The sequence below is a fragment of the Nicotiana attenuata genome, unplaced genomic scaffold (assembly GCF_001879085.1).
Source record: "Nicotiana attenuata strain UT unplaced genomic scaffold, NIATTr2, whole genome shotgun sequence".
Classification (NCBI taxonomy): Eukaryota; Viridiplantae; Streptophyta; class Magnoliopsida; order Solanales; family Solanaceae; genus Nicotiana; species Nicotiana attenuata.
The window spans coordinates 177,148-204,060 of record NW_017670765.1 but is presented as its reverse complement, the minus strand read 5'-3'; the positions used below and the strand labels follow the sequence as shown (position 1 = coordinate 204,060).

Below are 26,913 nucleotides of genomic sequence, written 5' to 3'. Positions count from 1 at the left end.
TATAAATAGGACAACCTTGGAGAATTATTCTATGCTCATTGATACAAGTCTTTGAAAGACTTAAGCACATAAGAGTGGGTTTTGAGAGAGCTTTCATCAAGAGAGAAGAGAAAAAAAAAAGTATTTGTTTTGCTACAGATTTTTATTCCGACCAGCCAACTTCAAATCACGTTTTCCGATTCGTTAACCGTTGGATCGGGCTAAAATTTTGACTGAGTGTTCGTAACATCTTGGTCTTGGATTTGAACGGTGAAGATCGGATTTGGAGGCTTGTAGCATCTGATTTTGAGCCTCGAACAGCAGCTTCATTTTGTGGATTATACTCTTTCTTCAATTGATTAGTTGTTGCTATTGTTGCTCCGTGTTTGGCCCTTGTTGTGTAGTCAATTTGGAGAACTTTTGTAACCCTCTTATTGTTATAATGGAGCTTTTTGGATCTTTGTGATCCCGTGGTTTTTACCTTCGATTTGAAGGATTTTCCACGTTAAAATTTGGTGTTTTTTATCTTCTTTATTTTCGGGTTTGCCTCTTCCTCAACATAATTCATAAAAGATTTATATATGGACTCACTTTATTCTCCTATGTACAACTTTTTTTATATTATATTATAAAGATTCAAAATATAATTACACGTGACCATATATGTCACATGTAATTATCGGATGTAAATAGTTTCGCCTGCAAACTAAAAGCGATCTTTTCCCAAATAATACTGAATCTTTTGAAAATGGACTCAGAAAGACTTAAAAAATTTTGTATTATAAATATTCCAAAAATAATTACATGTGACCCTACACATCTCTTCAACAGATAATTCATTTAAATTTTCCCCTAAACCCATTTTGATAATTCATTGAAATGGAAGTACCAATTTCAGACAAGTTATTGAAAGAGGCCCCAAAGTTAGGTTCTTTCAAAATGGGTGATTCTACATTCTATTCCCTTGTTGAGAAATATGCTAGTTCTGGGGACTTGAGATCTTTGGAGATGGTTTTTGATAGAAAAAGGAGTCTTTATCCAGAAGAGTTTTATCTTGGTGTTTAGAGAGCTTATGGAAAAGCTCGAAAAAGCTGTCGAATTATTTGATAGAATGGTGGATGAGTTTCAATGTAAACGAACCGTGAAGTCGTTTAATTCTCTTCTTAATGTGATAGTTCAGGCAGGCTTATATCGTCGCGCATTAGATTTTTATGCTCGTGTTATAAATAATAGTAACATTATGCCAAATCTTTGGAGTTCTTCTGAAAAGAAGTCAGCATAAAAAATCAATGCAGTTTCTTTTCTTTCAATTGTTAGGATCAGGCCACGCAATGTAGGAGAACACTTCTACGAGTGCTGCGAAAAGAAAGGAAAAAATAGAGCGCGCGCGCACACAGAGTAACAGAAAAGATAACAGAAAAGGTAACAGCCTGACCTTCCCTGAAGAACTCTTCCCAACTCCAAAAAGGTAACAGAAAAGATACAAGTGAATGCATTTTCAATAGGTTGTTTGGTTCTACTCCCTCTCTATTCGATTCGATGGTTTTGAAAAGCAGCAGGAGAGTTGGCAAAATCTATCCTTGCTACTCAACTCTATGGTTGAACCGCCTGGCATCCGTTGCAACAAATTGTCGATATATCCCCATGTCTGAAGCAGTTATCTCATCCAAAAACAAGATGCAAGGTGTCAACACATTACACCCAAGATTTCCAAGCCTTGCGCATCTTGTTTGCAACATATCTGACTCCATGAACAGCTCCAGCAGTCAATAAACCTGCAACAGCTTGCCTCGTGCTAGAAACCATAACCTTACGTCTAACTAGCCTCTTCATGCATTCAGCAGCCTCTTCTCTTGAACCAATCACTACTTGTTGCCTAACTCTACCTACAAGATAAATAGATGAAATCATCAGTTTTAGCTGAGGGGGGAACATTATAAAAGCTTATAATAAGAACTAAAATAATTACATAGAAGTGTCTTTTCTCTTGAAGTTTAAATTTTTAGATGGGACAAATAGAGAATTCAACATGGTATCAAGATAGACAAAGATCTTTCAAGTCTCAACATCACCCGTTTAAAAAAAAATATGTTCACGTACTTGACCCAAGAAAAGGATCCACACGTGAGAGTTACAAATATAAAGTAACTAAATAAAAGTGCTCCTTCACTAATGTGGCAGTAGAAGCAATTCAACAGGAACTAGTAACAAGAATAAATCTGAAAGAACAGCCAACGTTTTAAGCTTATTTCCTTTCCAGAAAATCCACTCTTTTCGCATTTGAAGTACGTACCAGAGTCATCGAGAATTCTCTTTTCTCCAAGTTTCATGCCCATCGCACTTCTGATTGATGGAGGAAGAGAAGAAACTAAGGTGGAAGCAGCAGATAATCCACAATCCTGATTTCGATACACTAAAACATGTCAATCTTTGAGATTGACTTGACCTTGATTTTCCAATTCACATATTGTCGAGGTGTAACCAAAATCAAGTCTCCTCAGATCCATCAGAAAGAAAAAATGTGCTAATGTAGTTAAAGAATCTCATGCAGATGTATTACCAAAAGCAATATGAAAAAGTCAAGAAAACACTCAAGGATCGAGAATGACACTATAACCAGAAAAGCGTACAAGTTACAACCGTGTAAAAGTACAAACTAATTTTCATGCAAGGAAACTAGTGACATCCAAATCTCTAATTAGCAAGTCGTGCAAGCAAATGACTTTGCAGCTATTTGAAAAACGTGTAGAATAGAAAGACTGACTTCTCTGATCACAAAAGTTACCATTCAAGGCCGGAAAATTAGTATTAAAAAATGGAAAGTAATGGACAACAATATCGAGATCCTGTCAGCATGACTCATGCTGTATATTCTTGATTAGCCATTGACAAAATACGGATATTTTATGCTTCAGTAGAAAAACGTGTTTTATTGCGGATATTGATAAGTGCACATATTAAGACACATATAAGATTACAAAAGATTTATCAGCATCATTTAGCAGAATTAACCATGAAAAAGGGAGCAACAAGAGATAAAGCTTTAGAAAGTGAGAGACCTGAAATATGTGTACTTGCTTATCACCAGCTGATGAAAATCGCAACAAGTTCTTAGATGCATATTCTTCCAGAGATGGCTTATACATTTTCTCAAATAAATGATATTGTCCTTGTACAATTTTGTTGACCTGGATCAATATGCAGTGAAGAAATTCATGTCCACAGAATGGAAGAATCAGTTCAATCACTTAATGGGGCATGAAAATAGCATATGCACTATGGTATATTATGCTAAAGTTTGATTGGAATTCTAGTCCAAAATAGGTATCCTGTCGATAAGATAACATACAAATTTTCAATATATAATAATTTATTTTTGTTGATCTGCTGGAAGTAATATCAACTATATAATTGAGAAACCCATTTACATCTAGCACTTACACGTAAAGTGATGCTTTTCATGTGGTACAGTTAGGGCCACAAAAATCTAAAACTTAGGCTTCACTGAAGTCTCAACTCTACCTTATTTTTGTCCTCTGCAAAAAGCATACGCAAGTCACCCATATATGAGAGACTACAGATTTTGGCATATAAATCTTCCTGCATAAACACCAAATTCCAAGTGGCATGTGTTATGTGCCTTTACTAATTGACAAGAAGTGAATAAAGAGACAAACCTCAGTGACTTTTGATGGCAAAAGGAGAAGAGCAGCAGAAGTTGCAGCTTTTAGGTTCACAGTGTTCACATTTTCTATATCCAAGTTATCCACAAGAATGTTCACCTGAATTAGAAGTAAATATAAGTTATGACTGAAAGACAGTCACCAGGCTCACCACTACAAGCAAAAAAGAAACCAACAAATAAATCCAGAATGTTATGGTTGAGTATGAAACTAAGGTAGGTTGATGGATATGTGTTGAATGCATCACAAAATATAATTCAGGACGCACATTAGTTCAGCCATGACTGCCCAACTAGAATGCATAGAAATGTCAGATAAAAGCTAAACAATAGGTACTAAGCCCCAAGCAACTATGATCAAGGAGGAAATCAAAACCACACGGGGTAGGGGATGTAAGTTCCGTTTTGCAATGAGTTGCAAACTATGATTCTATATAGAGCTTTGGCGGTCAAATGTCAAGTTTGTTCAAGTCTAAATTGAGCAGACATACACAGAAGAAAACAAAGCATCTCAATTGAATATTTTCAACAAAAATTCTTCTTTTTGACACTCATAAGAAATGTCTGAGTGAGTAGCCCATGTTGGGTGTATCTCTGAGAGTATAATAAGTTAACCACGCTCTGAACTTTTCACTTCTCCTGACTGAATGGGTTTGCATCTTCAGGTCAATACAAGAGAGAGATTAAAAGCTATCCATGTTGTGCCATCAAATATCAAAAGCACATGCCAATTTTTTTGTATGAAAACGCAGACTGAGATATAAATATAGAAACCAGTTATATCATGATATACTTTGAGCAAATACCTAGGAATCCACTAATTTAGCATTAATTCTTTTTTGGATGAAGTTCTACATAGGATTATAACACAAATATATTATGATAAATTTTATTCTTCTTGTCTCTAGGCAACTTCAAGGTGAGATCCTAAGAGAACATACAAGAACTCATGGATATGACCTTGATCAACTTAAGTTTATTTAACCATCACAAATAGGAATAAAAACATATTACCAAGTTTTCTAACTTTTGTTATACCAAGAGTAAGCTGACATTTCCTAAATGATGATTCCTTGCTACTTTAACTTACAAGTATTTATAGCGAATCAGGAAAGTCACGATCATCGATATAGACCTAACCTAGTACCATAATTTTTTTTCAAACTCAGTTACAAGAGTAAATAAAATTCGCCTGACTTGTCAATACTACGATAATGACTAAGAGGCACAAGAGGATTGCAAATTCTGACCAACTTAAGTTCATTCAACACGTTCTTTCATCAATGTAACTAATACTGAAATTGAAGTCCTTCATCAAATAGGTTATTTAAATAACACTAAAGAACAAGCCATACGGGTTTCTGCAGACGACCACTGAGATAGAACCTCTCCCATCCCAATATGTCTTGAATCAAGTCATGCATCCGAACAACTCCGTACTTGAACATCTGTAAAAATTACTCAATGTGAAATTTCTAATGTGTTAACAAGAAGTGCATCTTCATTAAATGGTCAATACCTTGTTGTTGCAAGACACAAATGGGTTGAAGTGTACGCCAACACCAATGTCATTCGCAATATCAGTTATCTGATTGAGTGCATATTGAATTGTTCTTTAGTACAAAAATTATGAAGTTGTGAAAGAATGATCGAAATTAAACTCAAGAAAGAATATAACACCATTCTTGTTCCACCAAGGTGAACGAGCCATGAAGCGTAGTGATCCTTGTTTAATTTTAGATTCTGCATAGTAGAAAGACGTTAGATTTTGACAACAAAGATGGCCGAGAATTGCTTAAAATTGAGGAATTTACCTCAGAATGCCATTGCTTAGGATCAGCTACTCCAATAATGTAATCTATCATAGATGTCTAGCAATGAAGTTGTTAGTAATGTACTATTGCAGCATGTTACAGAACTTCTTGATCAAACAAAACCATAAGTGGAGTAACGAAAGATGCAGTCATTATTAGGTTAACACTTTAAAGAAGATAATCACATCTTTGATATTAGAGAAAGAAGAAGTATAAAAAAAACCTCGTCTTTATTGTTGGGATGGAGTTTGGAACCATATATACAACAGAACTCAACAGGCGGTAGAATTTCAAGCAAACTCCCTAACTCAGCTTTATCCTCAGCCACCATTTCTGCATTAACATTTCGAAACAAAAATCATGTAATAAGCTACATGCAGATGTATGTATAATAGGAGAAATATCTTGAAATATTTTCAGTGGAATTTCATCAAGTACCTAACAGATTTTTGACTTTTACTATTTTCTACTTAGATCACTACAAGGGTACAACTTCGAATCCCTTAACAAGCTTTGCTATCAATTTGGTAAATCTTTGATTCTCTCTTTTTTTTATTTTCCTAGAATTTTTCAAGGGTTTAAGTAGGTGGGTAGTTTGGGTCTGCCATTGAAGAAGAAGAAACAACTCCAAGTCAAACATGAGTCAAAGCCCGTATTTGATATTTTTGGTTGGGCTCAGCCAAAGCACTCCTTATTCAATACTTGGGAGAAATTCAAAAATAGCCAGATTTATAAGTGGTTATTCAAAAATAGCCACAGTTTCAAAAGTAATCGAAATTTAGCCACTTCTCATGTAATGATAAATCTGAACGAAAACACTGTTCAAAATCCGGAAAATACTCCATCATAATATACTGGAACTCCAACATAATATACTGGAGTTCCAATATACTTATGCTGGAACTCAGTATGATCACTACAAAGGTACAAATTCGTATCCCTTAACAAGCTTTGCTATCAATTTGGTAAATCTTTGATTGTTTTTTTTTTTTTAATTTCCTGGGTTTTTTCAAGGGTTTAAGGAGGTGGGTAGTTTAGGTCTGCCATTGAAGAAGAAGAAACAGCTCCAAGTCAAACATGAGTTAAAGCCCATATCTGATAATTTTGGTTGGGCTCAGTCGAAGCACTCCTTATTCTATACTTGCGAGAAATTCAAAAATAGCCAAATTTATAAGTGGTCATTCAAAAATAGCCACAGTTTCAAAAATAATCGAAATTTAGCCACTCCTCATGTAAAGATAAATCTGTACGAAAACACTGTTCAATGTCCGGAAAATACTCCAGCATAATATACTGAAATTCCAATATAATATACAGTGCTTCGACTGAGCCCAACCAAAATTATCAGATATGGGCTTTGACTCATGTTTGACTTGGAGTTGTTGCTTCTTCTTCAATGGCAGACCCAACTAACCCACCTCCTTAAACCCGTGAAAAAACCCAGGAAATTAAAAAAAAAAAAAAAGAATCAAAGATTTACCAAATTGATAGCAAAGCTTGTTAAGGGATTCAAATTTGTACTTTTGTAGTGATTAGTAAGTAGAAAATAGTAAAAGACAAAAATCTGTTAGGTACTTTATTCCGTCATGCATGCCTCCCAGATGTTTGATGAAATTCCACTGAAATATTTCAAGATTTTGCCCCTATTATATATACACCTGCATGTAGCTTATTACATGGTTTTTGTTTTGAAAGGTCAATGCAGAAATGGTGACTGCGGATAAAGCTAAGTTAGGGAGTTTGCTTGAAATTCTACCCCCTGTTCAGTTCTGCTGCATATATGGTTCCAAACTCCATCCCAACAATAAAGATAGGTTTTTTTATACTTCTTCTTCCTCAGATATCGACGATGTGATTATCTTCTTTAAAGTGTTAACCTGATAATGACTGCCTCTTTAGACACTCCACTTATGGTTTTGTTTGATCAAGAAGTTCTGTAACATGCTGCAATAGTACATTACTAACTACTTCATTGCTACACATCTATGATAGATTACATTATAGGAGTAGATGATCCTAAGCAATGGCATTCTGAGGTAAATTGCTCAATTTTAAGCAATTCTCGACCATCTTTGTTGTCAAAATCTAACGTCTTTCTACTTTGCAGAATCTAAAATTAAACAATGATCACTACGCTTCATGGCTCGTTCACCTTGGTGGAGCAAGAATGGTGCTATATTCTTTCTTGAATTTACTTTAATTGCGCTCATTCTTTCACAACTTCATATTCGTATTTTTGTACTAAAGAACAATTCAATATGCACTCAATCAGATAACTGATATCGCAAATGACATTGGTGTTGGCATACACTTCAACCCATTTGTGTCTTGCAACAACAAGGTATTGACCATTTAATGAAGATGCACTTCTTGTTAACACATTAGAAATTTGACATTGAGTAATTTTTACAGATGTTCAAGTACAGAGTTGTTCGGATACATGACTTGATTCAAGACATATTGGTAGTAGTATAGGGAGAGGAAAAAGGACTTGGGCATGGTGTTCATTGACCTCGAGAAAGCTTATGATAAAGTCCCGAGGGAGGTCTATGGAGATCATTGGAGGTTAGCGGAGTCCCAGTAGCGTACATAAGGGTGATTAAGGATATGTACGAATGTGCTAAGACTCGGGTGAGGACAGCGAGAGGAGACTCGAAACACTTTCTTGTGGAGATGGGGTTGCATCAAGGATCAGCCCTTAGCCCATTTTTGTTTGTCCTAGCATTAGATGTGCTGATACGACACATACAAGGAGGGTTCTATGGTGTATGTTATTTGCGGATGACATAGTATTGACTGACGAGACGTGTGTGGGTGTTAACGCTAGGTTGGAAGTTTGGAGACAGACGCTGGAGTCCAAAGGTTTCAAGTTGAGTAGGTCAAAAACTGAATACTTGGAGAGCAAGTTCAGTGATGAGAGGCATGAAGAAGAAGTGGAAACAAAGATTGATACTCAAGTTATTCCCAAATAGGATAGTTTCAAGTATCTTGGATCTATAATCCAAGGCAACAGGGAGATTGACGAGGATGTTACTCGCCACATTGGAGCAGGATGGATGAGATGGAGGCTAGCCTCGGGGGTTTTATGTAATAAGAATGTGCCCCCTAGACTTAAGGGTAAATTTTACAGGGTGGTGGTTAGACTGGCTATGTTGTACGGAGCCGAGTGTTGGCTCGTCAAAAAGTCTCATGTCCAGAAGATGAGCGTAGCTGAAATGAGGATGCTGAGATGGATGTGTGGACATACTAGGAAAGACAAGATTCGGAATGAAGTTGTTAGGGACAAGGTGGGAGTGGCAGCCATGGAAGATAAGTTGCGGGAATCGAGGTTGCAATGGTTTGGGCATGTGAGGAGGAGAGACATGGATGCCCCGGCCAGGAGGTGTGAGAGGTGGACTATGGCGGGCTTGAGGAAGGACAGGGGTAGGCCAAAGAAGTATTGGGGAGAGGTGATTAGGCAAGACATGTCAGTGCTTCGCCTAACCGAGGACATGACTAGCGATAGGAAGATGTGAAGGTCGACAATTAAGGTGGTGGATTGACTGGTAGTTGTGAGTTTCTCCTATGGTTACCAGTAGTACTAATAATATTTTTTTTACCGGTTGAAAGATACTTCCTTCTTGTTTGTTGTTATATCTGGTACTTGGCAATCAAATCTACTATTTTTTTGAATTGCTACTAGAAATTGTTGCTTCATGCTTGTTACTATTTCATGCTACTTTTTTTCTCGACTTTTACTTTTTATTGACTTTCACTAGAATTATTGCTCCCTGATTGATACTATTTGATGCTACTATTTTCTCCCTTTGTCTTATCGTCCTTTATCTCCTTGTTGCTTCTTTCCTCCCCCTATTTCTTCTTCTTCTCCCTTCTCTTCCTCTCCACGCGTTCTTGAGCCGAGGGTCTATCGGAAACAGCCTCTCTACCTCTCCAGGTAGGGGTAAGGTCTACGTACACATTACCCTGCCCAGACTCCACATGTGGGATTATACTGGGTATGATGATGATGATGAATACAGAAGACCGGGTACAGAATTCTATTAACCGAGGAGAAGGTGTGAGGCACTCCCGAGTTCCGTGATTTTAAAATGGTCGCTCAACTATTAATAATTGGCCTAATTATCTGATTTAATACCTATTTGAACCTATTGTGCATTTCTTTACCTTTTAACCGCTTTTAATTAGATACTTACCCGCTTTTTAGTATTCATGAAATTATCTCTTGAACAAGTCGCGATGTCGCGCACTCGTCGTTTATGTACATGTTGCAAATCGCGCCACGTGAAACGCACCCGCGGTTTACAACATGTTTATTTTTTTATTATTATTTGAAGTGATGGTCGAGTCACGTGAAACGCACACTCGACTTGGGGATTACGTATCATGACTATGCCACAGAAACCGTACCATAATCACGATGATATCATTTTATTAATCGCGCCTGAAGCAACTAGCGCTTATAAATTTCTTTCTATTTGGAATTATATTGGCGAATCAGTTATTAAAGGACAAAGGACCAACTACTTGTTCAAGCCAAATTAATGACTCAATTGCTCTTTTCAATTGTCGATTAAAACTCCACATTCCATTAATAGTAGCTATCCATACTTTATTGAGCAGGACCAACCAGAAGAATAAATCAACAAAAAAAACCTAACGTAAACAAAGAAATACAACACTATTAGATAATCCAATCCCTTTAGTTTTTGTGCTCACACCTGCGCAACCAATTTAAATCTAAAACCATTTGCTCAATTCTAATATACTGTCCATAGCTAAGACAAAAGTTTACCCCAAAATCCATATGGCTTAATATTCATCAATGTTGAAATAAGGAAACAAATCAGATTAAATGATCCAAAAATCAATGAAAACACACCGGAACGTCATGCCGGTCTAATCATTTGTGCAAGCAACGAGACACATGGATAAGGGTAAATAACAGGGAAGAGATGAAAGAACGGACCTTTTACTGCTGAAATTTTTAGAGCGGATACAATGAAAATAGAAACTCTAGAACAGCAATTCTCAAGCAAGCTACAGACTAGAAACCCGGACCGAAATCAGCATCCCCGAACGGACTCATCTCTACTGGGTTTGGATGGTGCTTTCAAGCTGTTTTTCGCACTGGTTTGGGGTTGATTTCGGGTCTGTTTTTAGTGAGTTTTTGGGCAGCTTTCAACTGGTTTTTGAGGAAGGTTCTGCTGCTCTTTTGGGTTGGGCAGAGCTGGATTTTTGGAGTGGCTATTTGATCGGTTTTCTACGGCAGAAATGGGGTGTGGGGTGCTGTTTCGAGCTGCAATTCGGAGGCTGTTCTTGCTGGATTTTTGAGCTGAGATGGTGAGCAAGGGGCTGTAGGGTAAGGCAAGTGAAGCCGTTGCCTTAGGCACCAAATAATTAAGGCCCCAAAAATTTATATTATTATTATTATTAATATATACTCCATAATTTATACTTATATTATTATTTAATACAAAATTTTAATTTTTAATAATTTTTAACATTTGGTATACGTAAGATTGAGTGAGTTAATTGGATATATTTTTTTACTAAATTAAATAATATATTTACCTGCTCATCAATTTTATTTTTCTTTCTTTATGTATAGTCTTTTTTCATGGTTCTTACGATTTTACTTTCTAATTTTAATTCCAATTCTCTAAATTAATTATTTCTTTTTGTCACATTTGATTGATCTACACACCAAAAAAACAAGTTCTTTTGTGTCTCGTCTTTTTTAACTAAGAAATCCCCGAGGCAAATGTCGCAAGGTTCAAAACATGATGAATAATGGGCTCACCCTTTACCACTTTCACTTAAGGGAAGAATTCAATACCATATGACGCACGCCTAACTCATACATCATGAGTTGCGCTCTCACGACTATATCAAAGTCATGTAGGTTTTTTTTATGTCTCGATATTATATGGATTTTATAAAAGACGTTTCAGGGTCTTTTTAATATATTTTGGTTTAGGCCGCCAGTTTTGTTGAGTCGCCCCTCATTGACAATCAACAATTATTTATAGACTACTGCCCAACTATAAACAACCAGCTTCATTCACATTTGGTAAGTGAATGACACTCTCACTGCTTTTAATGCTCTTGTCATTGTTGCCTTATTTTAAGTGAGACTCTATAAATTTTATTGTGAATGTCCGGGCGGATAAGTGGCTCTAGTAGGAGACTAGTAAAGCCTTGATTTAGGTCCCCAAAATTTTTAATAATGGATTTTATAATTTTATTTAAAATTAGACAATAATAATGTTTTTAGAAAAAATAAAACAGTACAAAAAAATTGTAAAAAAAAAGAAGGTATCTACTCTTAAACCGTAAAAATATTTCTAAAACTTTAAATTAAACTACTTAAATCTTTAGTAAATAGAATTACTGCAAGTTGGACGTCACCATTGAATTTAGCGTACCATTCTAGAACATGGAGTTTTATTTTTGTTGAGGAATTTCTTTTAAAAACTAAATTTTGGATTGTTTTAGTGGCTATGAATTTGGTGCTTTCATTTTACTTGGAGATTAAATAAGACGACAGAAAAGAAAGAAAACTTTGATCGTTCTACTTTAAATTTTGTCCTGGATAGTAAATCAGGTCTTAGTAAAATTTGTAATGAAATCTAAGTATGAAGAGTGCTGAACTTGACAAGCCTGTTTGATCGAAAAAACATTTTTGTTTTTTTTTTGGGATAAAAAACATTTTTTTTTAGGTCGTAGGTTAGGAGGGAGTCTAGCGTTTTTCTATATTGTTCCGGGGACTGGGCTGGGCTAATAATGCTTTGCTGTGGGTTGTTAGTGGTTTATGTAGATTCCACACTATTTTATATGTGTTATAAAACAATAAAAGAAGAAGAAGAATATTGCAGAAAAAAGTAGGGAGAGAGAATTCTTATTGATTTTTGGGATGAATTACAATAGAATAGAACCCTCTATTTATAGGGAGATGGTGACTTAGCCACCAAGTAATAAACCCTAGAATCTCTCTAAATATAGACATTCACCATAAATAAAATTCTATTTATAACACTCCCCCTTGAATGTCTATTCAACAGATAATGTGCCTCGTTAAAACATTAACTAAAATAAAACCCAATAGGAAAAAAAATTCTAGAGAAGGAAAAAGAGTACACATATCTAATAATACGCCTTTTGGTTGCCTCGTTAAAAACCTTGTAAGGAAAATCCAGTGGGACAAAACCTTGTAAGGGAAAAAGAGTACAACGCGTATTAACTCCCCCTCATGAGAGCATCACTTCACATCCTTAAGCATTTGCATTCCAATCTTGTGCACCATCTTCAAAAGATCTTTGGTAGATATTTGATAAACAAATCAGCCATATTAACTTGAATGAATATATTGCACCTTGAAATCATCATTCTTGATAGAGATGTAATGTCTTCATATAATATCGTGGAATGACTTTTCAATATCTCCATAGAGGTATTCTCGCTATCACATTATTATGCTTATAGTTATAGCAAGATACATATGTGCACAAATTGCATTTAGGATATGGTACTTCAGGACCAAGAATTGTATATGCTTTAAGCGATTTAAATCCTTCAAGGATTGCCATATAAGTTAAGTCATATAAGTCATATAATAGACTTTAGATGCATATCAAGTTTTTATGTCATGCTAGACAAATAAGTTACCGAAAACTGATTCCACATACCATTGACTTTATACTTTCAAGTGTTTGAACTACATGTTCAAAACTACATGCCTTTCATATGAAACCATTCAATTCGAAATTGTTTCTCTAGACTTAAGATCCCCATATATATTTAGCGCAATTACAGATGTCGTCGACAAATAATTTATATCGGTTCCAACCTTTTTATTTTTCATAAAGGCATAACATAGAGATCCCTTCATTCATATATTCATGTACCTGAATCTCTCATGTGATTTTATGAAGTGTTATGTCATGTGATCTTCTAGATCACTTGTGTAACGACCCGACCGGTCGTTTTGAGCTTTTGCACTTTGTTCGCCAATTCTCGGGCATGACTTGCCCCGTGTGGTGTATTATGACTTATGTAAATCGTTGGTTTTGGTTTCAGGTTAATCAGAATGAATTTGGAAGAACAATTCTCAGTTTCAAAGCTTAAAAATTTGAAAGGTTTGACCAAGATTTGACTTGTTTGTATTTGATCTCGGATTAGAATTTTTATGGTTTGGTTAGCTCCGTTAGGTGATTTGGGATTTAGGAGCGTGATCGGAATGCATTTTAGAGGTCCGTGGAAGGTTTGGACTTGAATTGGCGAAATTGAAATTTCGGCATTTTCCGGTTGGTAAGGGAGATTTTGATATAGAGGTCGGAATGAAATTCTGGAAGTTGAAGTAGTTCCATATTATCATTTATGACGTGTGTGCAAAATTTCAGGACATTCGGACGTGGTTTGGTCGGGTTTTTGATCAAAAGCGTAATCTAGAAGATTTTGGGATTCTTAGGCTTGAATCCGATGCAAATTTGATATTCTGATGTTTTTTCTAGTATTCCGAAGGTTGGATCAAGTTTGAATAAGGTATTAGGATATGTTCGCGCCTTTGGTTAAGGTCCCGGGGGCCTCGGGTGAGTTTCAAGGGGTAGAGCGGATCATTTCGAAGTTGAGAAAGTTGCAGATTTTGAGTTCACGCAGTTGCAGGTATTTTGGTCTTCGCGTTCGCACGTGGACCCTTGCGTTCATGAAGAGTCAGGAAGGGAGGCGTCAGGTTTGGCCTTCGCGTTCGCGAAGGGGAGTCCCGCGTTCGTGAAGGGCCGTGTTAGCATGCATCGCGTTCGCGAGAGGCATTGTCGCGTTCGCGTAAGTTTGAGAGGCTGAAGCATCGCGTTCGCGATGGTAGGGTCGTGTTCGCAAAGGAGAGTTTTGGTCAGCAGAATTTTTGTGCTTCGTGAACGCGAGGCTTTGACCGCGTTCGCGAAGAAGGAATTTATGCTTGGGGCAGAATGTTTAAAAGATGGGTTTCGCGATTTTTGGTCTATTTTCTCCATTGTTGAGCAATTTTTTGAAGCTTTGGAGAAGGATTTGAAGAGGGAATCGAAGGGAATCACTTGGAGGTAAGATTTTTTAACTCAATACTCGATTCTTGTGTGAATTCCACCTATTAATAATGGAATTAAGCCTAAAATTGAAGAGCTAGGGCTTGGAAATTTGAAACCAAACATTTGGGATTTGAAGGGTCATTTGTTTATGGATTTTGATGTTCTTGGTATGTATGAACTCGTGGGGAGATAAGGAATCCGTTGATGTGAAAATTATTGAATTCCAAGACATGGGCCCGGGGGCCGGGTTTGAGCAATTTCGGGATTATTGATGTAAATTTGATATTTTCGAATGGGCTTTGTTCCCTTAGCATATTTTTAATGATTATGTACTGATTGTGACTAGATTTGGAGCATCCGGAGGTCGATTCGTGCGGGCGAGGCATCGCGGGCTAGAGTTTGGACAGGATCGAGGTAAGTAATGATTGTAATACTGTCCTGAGGGTTTGAAACCCCGGATTACACATCATTGTGTTATTTTAGAGGTGACGCACACGCTAGATGACGAGCGTTCTAGAGATTTATATTATATCTTTGGTTGTATGCCATGTTTGGGGCCCTGTGCCGACCTGCTGAGACCCTTAGGGGCACTTTCACTACTTTTCCTCACACTAGTTGTTTTGAACGCATATCCTCAGTCATGTTTTACCTGCTTATTGTTTAAATCTGGTTTTATTACTTTGTTTCGTAAAAATGTGAAAACTGTTTGGGGCTGAGTTCCCTGTTTTACTGATGGTCCGAGTGATCGTGAGGTTGGCGACTGAGATAGACCGAGGGTCTGATTGTGAGGTTGAGGACTGAGATAGACCGAGAGTCTGATTGCGAGGTTAATGACTGAGGGTAATGAGGATTTTATATCTATGGATCGGGCTGCACGCCGCAGTAATATATTTATATATATATGTATATGGATCGGGCTGCACGCTTCAGCGATATGTTGGATCGGGCTGCACGCCGCAGCGATATAGCGCTTGGGCTGTAGGAGCCCCTCCGGAGTCTGCACACCCCCAGTGAGCGCAGTCGACTATATATATGGATTGGGCTGCACGCCGCAACGATATATGGATCGGGCTGCACGCCGCAGTGATTACTATATGGTATCTATTGAGCGTGAGTGCTGAGTGTGAGCGCTGATTGGTAGGAGTTGAGTCACGAGTGACTGAGAGGCTAGCCCAAGGGGTGATATATATATATATATATATATATATATATATATATATATATATATATATATATATATATGCACATGAGTGATGTTCGCCTAAGGGGCCTGATTATGAACTTATCGATTTTCACTTCTTTTTAGAGTGAGTTTCTATCGAATATGTTGATTTAATGACTATTTTCACTCATCCTTATACTAAGCCTCTGTCGAAAATGTTAGATAAATATTTTTAAACAACTTTCATTTAAGCTGGGGTTTATGAGATGTTCAGAACTTAATCACTGATTTGGCTTTTTGTTATTTACACTGAGACTTTCTTGTCAGGAAGTGTTTATGACTCCTGTTTTGCCCGAGGGGCTGTTTACGAACTATGTTTTGCCTAAGGGGCCGATTGTGGTTTTCATCTCTTTTATTGTAAATGGACTTGAACCCCTACTGAAACTGTTGGAAGATATTTTTATATGATTTTTACCAAAAACTGGATTTTAAATGAGACGATTTACTCGTATTCCGATTTGTAAGACTGACGTGCTTATTGAGTTTAACATAAATGTGGATTCATTATTTCCTACTGCCCAGTCTTTATTTACTCTTATTACTTACTGGGTCAGAGTACTCACATTACTCCCTGCACCTCCTGTGCAGATTCACGTATTTTGAGCTTGGTGGCAGTTTCATCGGAGTTAGCAAGGTAGCTGCCTGGAGATCGTGGCTCTGCTTTCTCCCTCTTTATTCTTCCTTATGTATAAATTGTGACTTTTTCCGATCATGTTGGTCTTGATGTAGTTTGACAGTTGTAATAGATGATCATGACTAGTGACACCCCGATGTCGGGCTTGTAGGCTATTTCCGCACTGTTCAGTTAGACTTATATTATGAAACATTTGTTTAATTACAGGATTAAAAATGACTCTTAATGATTAAAGGGTTAATATGGGTGTTGTGTCGGCTGGCCTTATCTTCACGAGAGGCGCATCACGACCGGGTCCGGTTTGGGGTCGTGACAAGTTGGTATCAGAGCCTAGGTTACATAGGTCTCACGATTCATGAGCAGGTTTAGTAGAGTCTCGCGGATCGGTACGGAGACGTCTGTATTTATCCTCGAGAGGTTGCAGAACCTTTAGGAAAAACATCACATTCTTGAATTCTTATCGTGCGTCCTTGATTCAGCTTGAAATGTGACTCTTTGAATTCCTTGCACGCATTCGTATGCATGCATGAGCGCTCAGTATCAGATGTGCACCGATGGCTTGTGATTCCCGGATCAAGGGGCGAGGTGTGATCTCTGTGTGTTGATGTTGGGCCAGTCTGGAGGACCTGAGGCCGAAATTTTTGCCTATAGCTTGAGCACCGAGGTGCTGATTGTGTGAGCAAGTGTTTTTGAACTTATATGTTTGGTAGTGTCCCTATTAGTGGAAGTGACGACTGTATGATTATGTGATAGTATGTTAGTACTACGAGATTTATCTATATGAGTTGGAAACGACGAGAAGGGTCTGCTGGAGGATAGAAGAACTATTAGGTGCTGGAATTCTATCTTGATTCGAGGTATAGCCCCGAGTCATGGGCGTGTGAAGAATCTTTTCATGTTTCCCAGTTGGGAGTGAAGTAAATTTCATGTTGCGGTATGAGTTCAGACTCAGGAAGACTAAGTGACTGCGTAATGATTATGATGGTGGAATGTCACGACCCTAGTTCACCAACCGTGAACATGTCATGACGGCACCTGGTCCCCATGACCAGGTAAGCCTAACAGTTGCGGAAATATAATAATTGCGGAAAAATAGAGAAAAATCAATTCAAATATCTAAAGGAAACTGTACTGAATGTCGCTTGGCAAGTACAACTCAATATCACAGGTCTAAAACAATTCCCAAAACCCGGAAACTCACGGGCAACACAGGCTACAGAAGTGTATAGTAAAGGTTCCAAACTCAAGAATTTCTAACAACCAAAAGAAGGAAAACTAAGTGCTAAAGATAGAATAAGAAGGAGACTCGTCGGTCTGCGGACGCAGCAGATCTACCTCGAAGTCTCCGTAGTCCTCCTGCCTCACTGATAGTGCGCCTGAGTAGAGGTACCTGGATGATCTGCACATGAAAAACATGCGCAGGAAGGGCATGAATACACCACAACGGTACTCAGTAAGTGCCAAGCCTAACCTCGGTTGGGTAGTGACGAGGAAGGTCAGGGCCATACTGAGACAAAATATAGTAATAACAATAATTAACAGTATGATAATCTGACAGAAATAATAAATACAGCAGTGAAATAAGACAGATTAAGCAAGGCAATAGCAAATACACAAGAACGGAACAACCACAGAATAAGTACAGCTCAACACCAATGGTAACAATGAGGATCTCCCAGGATACCATCCTGTAGTCCTTTTCTCAACTGTCCAGTGGATCTCCTGGGATACAGTCCCGTAGTCCAACTATCAATGTGCAGGGGGGATCTATCGGGAATCTAACCCGCAGTCCCAAAGTAAAAGTGCAGGGGGATCTACCGGGAATCGAACCCGTAGTCCCAAAGTAAACAAACAAGGGGGGTGCTACCGGAATCCCACATCCGTAGTCCCAATGTAAATGCGCAATCACAACCAGAAGGTACACGGAAACGAAGTACAAAAGACAAACAACAGATAGTACTGACCTAGCATGCTTCACGTAGTACAGTTAAGGCAACTTAAGCAATTAGGGAAGTTAAATCAACTAAACATGCTTTCCTAATCTAGCACAAGTTATAATTTCAAGTAGAATAAAGCAAATATGGAAGGAACTCAATCTCAATATCTTAAGAAAAATCGGGTTTTCCAACAATTGGCTCAAGTACACGCCCGTCACCTCGCGTACAAGGCACTCAAATCAACAAATAACAAATCCTAAGGGGAAAGGTCCCCCACACAAGGTTAGACAAGCCACTTACCTCGAACCGGCTCAATATCAATAGAAACCACGCCTTTGCCACGAGTATCTGACTCCAAATGGCCCAAATCCGGTGATTGCCCTTGAAAAACCCTTGAAATTGCTCCCAAATCCGAGCTCCAAACCTTGAGTTTTGACAAAAATGGCAAAACCTCGTTTTTGAAATGTTGAGTACTGTTCAGGAGTCAAAAGCATCGCGAACGCGATAGGAAGCACGCGTTCGCGAAGAAAGAAAATATCAGGGCCCAAAAATGCCCTTCGCGATCGCGAAGGGAGGAGCGCGAACACGAAGGCCAGGGGATCAAGAACTACGCGAACGCGACAAGGCTTACGCGAACGCGATGGAGGAAATAGTGAAGTTACACGGATGCGGGCGATCTTATGCGAACGCGAAGAGGAACGGGCCCCCCTCTCCAGACTTACACTACGCGAACGCGGGAGAGTGGCCGCGAACGCGATGAGAGGATGGCTACTACTACTACGCGAACGCGGTGCCTTCTTCGCGAACGCGAAGAAGGAATTTAGACCTGCAACTTTCTGCAACATTTCCAAACTTCAAATTGCTCGGATGAGCATCCGAAACACACCCGAGGCCCCCGGGACCTCAACCAAACCTACGAACATATCCCATAACATCATTCAAACTTGTACCAATCCTTAAACCACCTAAAACAACGCCGGAAACACGAATTAATCAAAGATTCAAGCCTAAGAACTTCAAATTCCAACAAAACACACTTTCGATCAAAAACCAAACCAAACCTCGCCTGAATGAACTGAAATTTTGCACACACATCCCAAATGACATGACGGAGCTACTGCAACTTCCGGAATTCCATTCCGACCCTCGGATCAAAAATTCACTATCGGACCGGAAATTTCAAAAATTCAAACTTCGGCATTTCAAGCCTAAATGAGCTACGAGCCTCCAAAATACATCCCGAACACGCTCCCAACCCCGAAAATCACCTAACGGAGCTAACAGAACCATCGGATTTCCATTCCGAGGTCTTCTTCACACTGTTCCGATTACGGACCATTTTTCAATTCTTAAGCTCTCATTTAGGGACTAAGTGTCCCAAAACACTCCGAATCCCAACACCGAACGTCCCGGCAAACCAAAATAGCAGAAATGAACTTAGGGGAAGCAGTTAATGGGGGATCGGGGCGTAAATTCCAAAAACGACCGGCCGGGTCGTTACATCCTCCTACACTTAAACATTCGTTCGTCCTCGAACGAGCATAGAGAACATACCTGAAGTAGTGAAAAGATGAGGGTACTGGCTGCGCATATCCTGCTCGGTCTCCCAAGTCGCCTCCTCGGCCGGCTGACCCCGCCACTGAACCTTTACTGAAGCTATGTTCTTTGACCTCAACTTTCTGATCTGCCTGTCCAAAATAGCCACTGGCTCCTCAACATAGGATAGATCCTTGTCCAACTGGACTGAACTGAAATCCAACACGTGCGACGGATCACCGTGATACCTCCGGAGCATCGAAACATGAAATACCGGATGAACTCCGGCCAAGCTGGGAGGTAAGGCAAGCTCATAGGCAACCTCCCCAACTCGCCTCAAGATCTCAAAAGGGCCAATAAACCTCGGACTCAGCTTCCCTTTCTTTCCAAACCTCATGACGCCCTTCATAGGCGAGACCCGAAGCAGAACCCGCTCACCAACCATATATGAAACATCACGAACCTTCCTGTCCGCGTAACTCTTCTGTCTAGACTGGGCTGTACGGAGTCTGTCCTGAATCACCTTGACCTTCTCCAATGCATCCTGAACCATCTCTGTACCCAATAGCCTGGCCTCACCCGGCTCAAACCAACCCACCGGAGATCTACACCTCCTGCCATATAAAGCCTCATACGGCGCCATCTGAATGCTGGACTGATAACTGTTGTTATAAGCAAACTCCGCCAATGGCAAGAAATGATCCCAAGACCCTCCAAACTCAATCACGCACGCACGGAGCATGTCCTCAAGAATCTGAATAGTGCGCTCGGACTGTCCGTCCGTCTGGGGGTGAAATGCTGTGCTCAACTCCACCCGAGTGCCTAACTCCTGCTGCACAGCTCTCCAGAACCGCGATGTAAACTGAGTACCTCTGTCTGAAATGATAGAAACTGGAATACCATGCAAACGGACGATCTCCCTGATATAAATCTCCGCCAACCGCTCCGATGAATAAGTGGTACACACAGGAATGAAATGAGCGGACTTGGTCAGCCGGTCCACAATAACCCAAATGGAATCAAACTTCTTCAAGGTCCGTGGAAGTCCAGATACAAAATCCATGGTGATGCGCTCCCATTTCCACTCCGGAATCTCTATCTGCTGGAGCAACCCACCCGGGCGCTGGTGCTCATACTTCACCTGCTGGCAGTTGAGGCATCTAGACACATAACCAACTATATCCTTCTTCATCCGCCTCCACCAGTAGTGCTGCCTCAGGTCCTGATACATCTTCGCGGCACCCGGATGGATGGAATACTGCGAACTATGGGCCTCTGCTAGAATCATCTCTCGAAGGCCATCAACATTGGGCACACAAATCCGGCCCTGCATCCTCATTACTCCATCATCTCCAATGGTCACATCTCTGGCATCCCCACGCTGGACCCTGTCCTGAAGGACAAGCAAATGAGGGTCATCATACTGCCGCTCCCTGATACGGTCAAATAGGGAAGACCGGGAAACCACACAGGCTAGAACCCGACTGGGCTCCGAAAGATCCAATCTCACGAACTGGCTGGCTAAGGCCTGAACATCCATCGCCATAGGCCTCTCTGAAGCTGGTAAATATGCCAAACTCCCCAAACTCTCCGCCCAGCGACTCAAGGCATCCGCACCACATTGGCCTTACCCGGGTGATATAGGATAGTGATGTCATAATCCTTCAGCAGCTCTAACCACCTCCTCTGACGCATATTGAGATCCTTTTGCTTGAGCAAGTGCTGCAAACTCCGATGATCAGTATAGATCTCACAAGGCACACCATACAGGTAATGACGCCAGATCTTCAAGGCATGAACAATGGCAACTAACTCAAGGTCGTGGACAGGGTAATTCTTTTCATGTACCTTCAACTGTCTGGACGCGTAGGCAATCACCCTACCGTCCTGCATCAACACTGCTCCAAGGCCAACTCTCGAGGCATCACAATAGACAGTATAAGACCCCAAACCGGTAGGCAACATCAAGATAGGGGCTGTAGTCAAAGCTGTCTTGAGCTTTTGAAAGCTCGCCTCGCACTCCTCTGTCCACTGAAATGGGGCACCCTTCTGGGTCAATCTAGTCATAGGGGCAGCAATCGATGAAAATCCCTCCACAAAACGACGGTAGTAACCCGCCAAGCCAAGGAAACTACGAATCTCTGTAGCTGAGGACGGACTGGGCCAACTCTGCACGGCCTCTACCTTCCTCGGATCCACCCGAATACCCTCGCTAGAAATCACATGGCCTAAGAATGCCACAGAACTCAGCCAAAACTCACATTTTGCGAACTTTGCATATAACTTTTTCTCCCCCAAGATCTGTAGCACGGTCCTCAGATACTGCTCATGATCATCCTGACTCCGGGAATACACCAGAATATCATCAATAAAAACAATCACGAACGAGTCAAGATATGGCCTGAATACACTGTGCATCAAAGGCATAAAAGCTGCCGGGGCATTAGTCAGCCCAAAAGACATAACAAGGAACTCGTAATGACCATACCGAGTCCTGAAAGCAGTCTTCGGGATATCTGGCTCCCGAATCTTCAACTGATGGTAACCTGAGCACAAGTCAATCTTAGAGAACACCTGTGTGCCCTGAAGCTGGTCAAACAAACCGTCAATGCGAGGCAAAGGATAACGGTTCTTCACTGTAACCTTGTTCAGCTGGCGGTAATCAATACACATGCGCATGGAACCATCCTTCTTCTTCACGAACAAAATAGGAGCACCCCACGGTGAAACACTGGGTCGAATAAAACCCTTACCAAGCAATTCCTGTAACTGATCCTTCAACTCCTTCAACTCAGGAGGAGCCATATGATACGGAGGAATGGAAATGGGCTAAGTGCCCGGCAACAGATCAATGCCGAAATCAATGTCTCTATCAGGCGGCATGCCCGGAAGATCGACTGGAAATACATCGGGAAAATCCCGTACAACTGGAACAGAATCAACAGAAGAGGTATGAACACTAACATCTCGCACATAAGCCAAATACGTGGCACACCCGTTCTCAACCATGCGCTGAGCTTTAAGAAAAGAGATAACTCTACTGAGAGTGTGATCTAAAGTACCACTCCACTCAATACGCGGAACACCTGGCATAACCAGCGTCACGGTCTTGGCATGATAATCAAGAATAGCAAAGTGGGGCGACAATCAGTCCATGCCCAAAATAATGTCAAAATCCACCATACCGAGTAATAATAAGTCTGCTCTGGTCTCAAAACCACGAATAGTAACCAAACATGACGGATAAACGCGGTCCACAACAAGAGAATCTCCCACGGGAGTAGAAACATAAACGGGGGCACTCAAAGAATCCCGAGGCACATCCAAACGCGGATCAAAGTAAGAAGACACATAAGAGTAAGTAGAGCCCGGATCGAATAGAACCGATGCCTCTTTGTGACAAACCAGAATAATACCTGTAATGACTGAGTCGGAGGCAACAGCCTCAGTACTAGCAGGAATAGCATAATATCTGGCCCAGCCCCTCTCTCGAGGGCGACCTCTATCTCCCCGACCTCCGCCCCTAGCCGGCTGGGCAGGTGGGGTAGCTGCTGTAGCTGTGATCATGGCCTGAGAACTCTGAGGAGCACGCTGCGGCTGAGCAGCCTGTGAAGATGCACCCCTACTAAGTCTGGGGCAGTCCCTAACCATGTGGCATGTATCACCACACTCAAAACAAGCTCTGGGAGGACGCGGTGGTTGTGACTGGATGGGACTAGGCCTGTTTGGCTGACCTCTGGAAGTACCCCGCGTAGGAGGCGCGCTAGAAACTGGAGGCGCATAATAAGGCTCATGTGGTGTAGGCGGAGCTGGAGTACTGCCGACTGTTGGAAGAGCTGAATGAACAGGATGACCCGAATAACCTCTGCCATAACGACCTGCTGATGGGGTACGGGCACCAGAGTAGTGACCCGATCCTCTCTCCTCGCTCCCTGGCAAGCATACCCTCAATCCTCCTCCAAAAATCCCAAGGCATCATCTGATGCTAAGCCACTGAACACTGGGGGATCATATTTCTTAAACCTCTCAAGCCTCCGCTGCTCGTCCTCTGAAGCAGCTGACCCATCCTCGGGCTGAACGGGTGCTGCAGGCGGTGGGGGAATAATCTCGGGAACCTGCTCAACCTGCACTCGCTGCTCAGGAGTGCGGACGGCGGGAGTCTGCGCTCCTCCCCTAGCCTGGGACGTGGCTACAGCAAGGGGAAGCAACCCCGCCTGAGCCAAGGTGGTGTACATGCTCATGAACTGAGCCAAAGTCTCCTGGAGCGCTGGAGTAGTAGTGGTAGTAGTAGGTGTGCCAGGTGCCTGGGCTCCGGCTGGATCTGCTGGTGGTACCTCAGCGGCAGCTCGCGTAGGTGCTCTGGCTGCACCACGTGCGCGTCCTCGACCTCTTCCCCGGCCCCGGCCTCTGACGGTTGCAGTAGGGGGCGCGAGTGCCTGATCATATCTAGTAGCGCGTGTCCTCACTATCTGTGAGAGAATAGAAGAGAGAAGTTTATATTTGATGTCAAAAATATCGCACGACAAGGAATTCAAATGAAGTGAAGATTTTTTTTTCCTAAACAGTTACATAGCCTCTCGTAGATAAGTACAGACGTCTCCGTACCGATCAACGAGACTCTAATAATCCGGCCTGTGTTCCGTGACTCCTATGAACCTAGAGCACTCATACCAACTTGTCACGACCCTAGTTCACCAACCAATCATGATGGCACCTGGTCCCCATGACCAGGTAAGCCTAACATTTGCGAAAATATAACAATTGCGAAAAAATAGAGAAAAATCAATTCAAATATCTAAAGGAAACTGTACTGAATGCCGCTTGGCAAGTACAACTCAATATCACAAGTCTAAAACAATTCCCAAAACCCGGAAACTCACGGGCAACACAGGCTACAGAAGTGTATAGCAAAGGTTCCAAACTCCAGAATTTCTAACAACCGAAAGAAGGAAAACTAAGTACTAAAGATAGATAAGAGGGAGACTCGTTGGTCTGCGGACGCAGCAGATCTACCTCGAAGTCTCTGTAGTCCTCCTGCCTCACTGATAGTGCGCCTGAGTAGAGGTACCTGGATGATCTGTGTCACACCTCCTTTTTACTTACTACCCGCAAAGGTATAATAGAGGGAGTTATTTCCAACTTGAAGTGACAATCGAAACGGGATTATTTAATTAAAAATTAGAGTCGTCACTTGGGAGATTTATGGCGTCCCAAGTCACCAGTTCAATCCCGACCCGAGGAAATTATGACTCTGTTAACAGTCCACGAACCAGAACTCCGAGTAAGGAATTCTGTTAACCTGGGAGAAGGTGTTAGGCATTCCCGGGTTCCGTGGTTTTAGCACGGTCGCTCAACTGTTGTATTTGATTTTATCTGATTTCGAAATATGTTCTAGCTTATGCGCTTTTATTAGTAAACCGCTTTTACTTTTATTTTTGATTTTTAAACGAATTGCAACGTCGTGAAAATGTGCCTCAAATCACGTCGCACCAGTGCACCCGTGATTGTTAGCACATTTCGACTTCGTTGAGATTTGGATTTGGGTCACATCAATGTGCACCCGAATTTAGGGAAGTAATATTATTAAAGTATGCGCCTAAAGCACCTACGCGTTTGGCTTTGCGAGGGCCATGAAATTTTGCTAAATGGCACGCCTCGGATTCTAATCATTTTGATATAAGCAATTAATGGGGGCCCCGCAATTTGTGTGTTCTATTTGGCGAGGCTCATCTCACTTTATCATTTAAAAGCCAACCTAAAGCAAACTAGGGTTTCTATTTAATTTATCCCTAACAAAGTCTGATTAATTATTGTTAGTAAAACATCTTACTAAGACCTTTTAACCATTTTTCTTTCGGGCCTGGACTTGGCCCAACAAAAGAAATCTCAGCCAGCTTGGTGATTGGCCTGCACTTAGGCCTAAACGAGTGAGGAAAACGTCAATTGACACTGGGCCCCAAACGGATCCAGGCCCAGATATGACTTTAAAGGGAACAATCATGTTTTGGGCCTTCAACATGGCCCAGATTATTTTATCTTCAGCCTGTGCAGAACAAGCTCGACATTTCTCCATGACAATTGTGACTTATTAACTTGATTACCCAGGCAGATTGAACTAATTAACCAATGTATTTGAAATTGAATTAAACCATTAGAGAAAGACTAAACGAAGCAGCATGCTCGATACTGGACTCTGCCTCTGTGCTAATATCAACTCATAATCTGTTTTGGATTTAATTTATGCTAATAGTTTAATTTCTAACTAGACTTGAATCAATTGAAGACTATTAACTTCCTGGATAACTTATTAATCACAGAAGAAGTTCATCAAGTACAGGAGAGGCTTATGACCTAAATCGTTTTTACAATCATGCTTCCCTTAACAGGATATTAACATTTACCTCACTATCACTGAACAATCAATTCAAGCATGTTAGACTCACACAGTTCTAATTACACAATCACACATAAATCGGAATTAAGCTACTATTGAACTATCAATATATAACAGTCCATATCAGTTCGAGACAGTCCATACGAATGGTCCAGTTATACAGTCCAATTAACAGTCCAGTATTTACACACATACTACAAAATTGATTCAACACTTCAATACACCTATTTAACTATCAATACACCACAGTCCAAACAACACACTTCAAGATCAAACAGATGAACATGTGTATTCCATTTCAAGCTTAATGTTACAGCAGGGCAGATTCAAATGTGTACCTGGTAATGGCAAATAAGAAAAGAAAAAGATTAGTAGCAGTGACAGTTTGCAACAGCAGCCCAGGAAGAAGTTGAAATCCAGTATTAACTCAATCAACACAGCAAGTTCAGGAATAATTTTAAACCAAGACACTTCACAAAACCCAGGAATACATCACAGCAACCAACACCTAATAAGTTGCCCCAACACTGACTTGATTGAACTCAAATCCTACTTGAACCAGGACTCTTCTGAATTTCAGCTACCAGAAATTGGGCTAAGAGATGCAAGTCAACCACTAAACTTGAAATTAACCTAAGAAATTGAGCAAACAATAT

At 40.6% G+C, this 26,913-nt stretch overlaps 1 protein-coding gene across 4 annotated transcripts; it reads right to left on the bottom strand.

Moving 5' to 3' along the window:
• Positions 1–1,236: 1,236 nt before the first annotated feature.
• On the bottom strand, positions 1,237–10,875 carry LOC109243118 (phosphatidate cytidylyltransferase, mitochondrial). 4 transcript variants are annotated; one of them, XM_019410015.1, is made up of 11 exons: positions 10,442–10,875; positions 5,699–5,808; positions 5,476–5,532; positions 5,342–5,404; positions 5,181–5,249; positions 5,017–5,109; positions 3,657–3,761; positions 3,502–3,579; positions 3,039–3,167; positions 2,273–2,378; positions 1,237–1,865 (listed from the first exon to the last, which is right to left on the bottom strand). In XM_019410015.1, the coding sequence occupies exons 2-11, from the start codon at positions 5,804–5,806 to the stop codon at positions 1,675–1,677; spliced, it is 999 nt and encodes a 332-aa protein (XP_019265560.1). In that variant the 5' UTR covers positions 5,807–5,808; positions 10,442–10,875; the 3' UTR covers positions 1,237–1,674. The 4 variants fall into 4 exon arrangements, with proteins under 4 accessions (XP_019265560.1, XP_019265561.1, XP_019265562.1 ...); XM_019410016.1 differs by lacking the exon at positions 3,502–3,579 and having other exon boundaries at positions 10,442–10,873; XM_019410017.1 differs by lacking the exon at positions 10,442–10,875 and having other exon boundaries at positions 5,476–5,519; positions 5,699–5,787.
• Between the last annotated feature and the right edge of the window lie 16,038 nt (positions 10,876–26,913).

What these genes read in the sequence shown, in the direction of transcription:
- LOC109243118 (XM_019410015.1), bottom strand. Translation starts at nt 5,806, where the DNA reads ATGGTGGCTGAGGATAAAGCTGAGTTAGGGAGTTTGCTTGAAATTCTA. An exon ending in TGCCATCAAAAGTCACTGAG is followed by an intron (nt 3,580 to 3,656) that starts GTTTGTCTCTTT and finishes GTGTTTATGCAG; the next exon opens with GAAGATTTATATGCCAAAAT. An exon ending in GAGAATTCTCGATGACTCTG is followed by an intron (nt 1,866 to 2,272) that starts GTACGTACTTCA and finishes TTTATCTTGTAG; the next exon opens with GTAGAGTTAGGCAACAAGTA.